At 57.6% G+C, this 479-nt stretch overlaps 1 protein-coding gene across 1 annotated transcript in view; it reads left to right on the top strand.

Moving 5' to 3' along the window:
• LOC102385215 (maestro heat-like repeat-containing protein family member 2B) overlaps positions 1-18 on the top strand; it is an 18,904-nt gene extending 18,886 nt beyond the window's left edge. Inside the window, exon 13 of the mRNA XM_025211692.1 lies at positions 9-18. Within this exon, the coding sequence (XP_025067477.1) occupies positions 9-18 (10 nt within the window). The remainder of the gene's footprint in view (positions 1-8) is intronic.
• The last annotated feature ends 461 nt before the right edge of the window (positions 19-479 follow it).

The following is a 479-nucleotide window of genomic DNA, read 5'->3' as shown; positions in this document are numbered from 1 at the left end:
TGCCTCAGGTTCCCCTGAAAGGATTTGGAAAGGATGATGCTCCCAGTGTTGCAAGGCTGGTGTTGAGAGGGATTCAACCGGACAGTAAGGCTGGGGGTTGTGGCAGACAAGCCCTGTGCTGTGATTCAGTAGTTCTGAGCGATGGAGACGTGTCTGGGACATGGTCATCCAGCACAGCTCACAAATGTTTAGCACCACTTCATGGGGAAGGCAGATGGGAAGGGGCACGGGCCTCCTGGGCCACTGAGTGCAGGGACCTGGTCCTGGGAGCAGTCCTGTCAGAGAGATCCCCGCACAACATTATTGAGCCCATCTTGAAACTCCTTGGGCTTCTCTTCCTCCTGGGAAGGAGGCTGCATCTGCCTGCATGTCCACCCCAGCTTGTCAGGGAAGGCTGGGTCCTTGCTTGGCCTGGCCCTGTGCTCAGGGTGCTGAGAGGCTCCTGGTGCCCTTTACACCCCTAGTCCAGCCCAGGGAAA

The sequence above is a fragment of the Alligator sinensis genome, unplaced genomic scaffold (genome assembly GCF_000455745.1).
Source record: "Alligator sinensis unplaced genomic scaffold, ASM45574v1 scaffold554_1, whole genome shotgun sequence".
In the NCBI taxonomy this organism is placed as follows: Eukaryota; Metazoa; Chordata; order Crocodylia; family Alligatoridae; genus Alligator; species Alligator sinensis.
The sequence above is the reverse complement of the archived record's forward strand: the minus strand, read 5'-3'. Positions and strand labels throughout refer to the sequence as shown.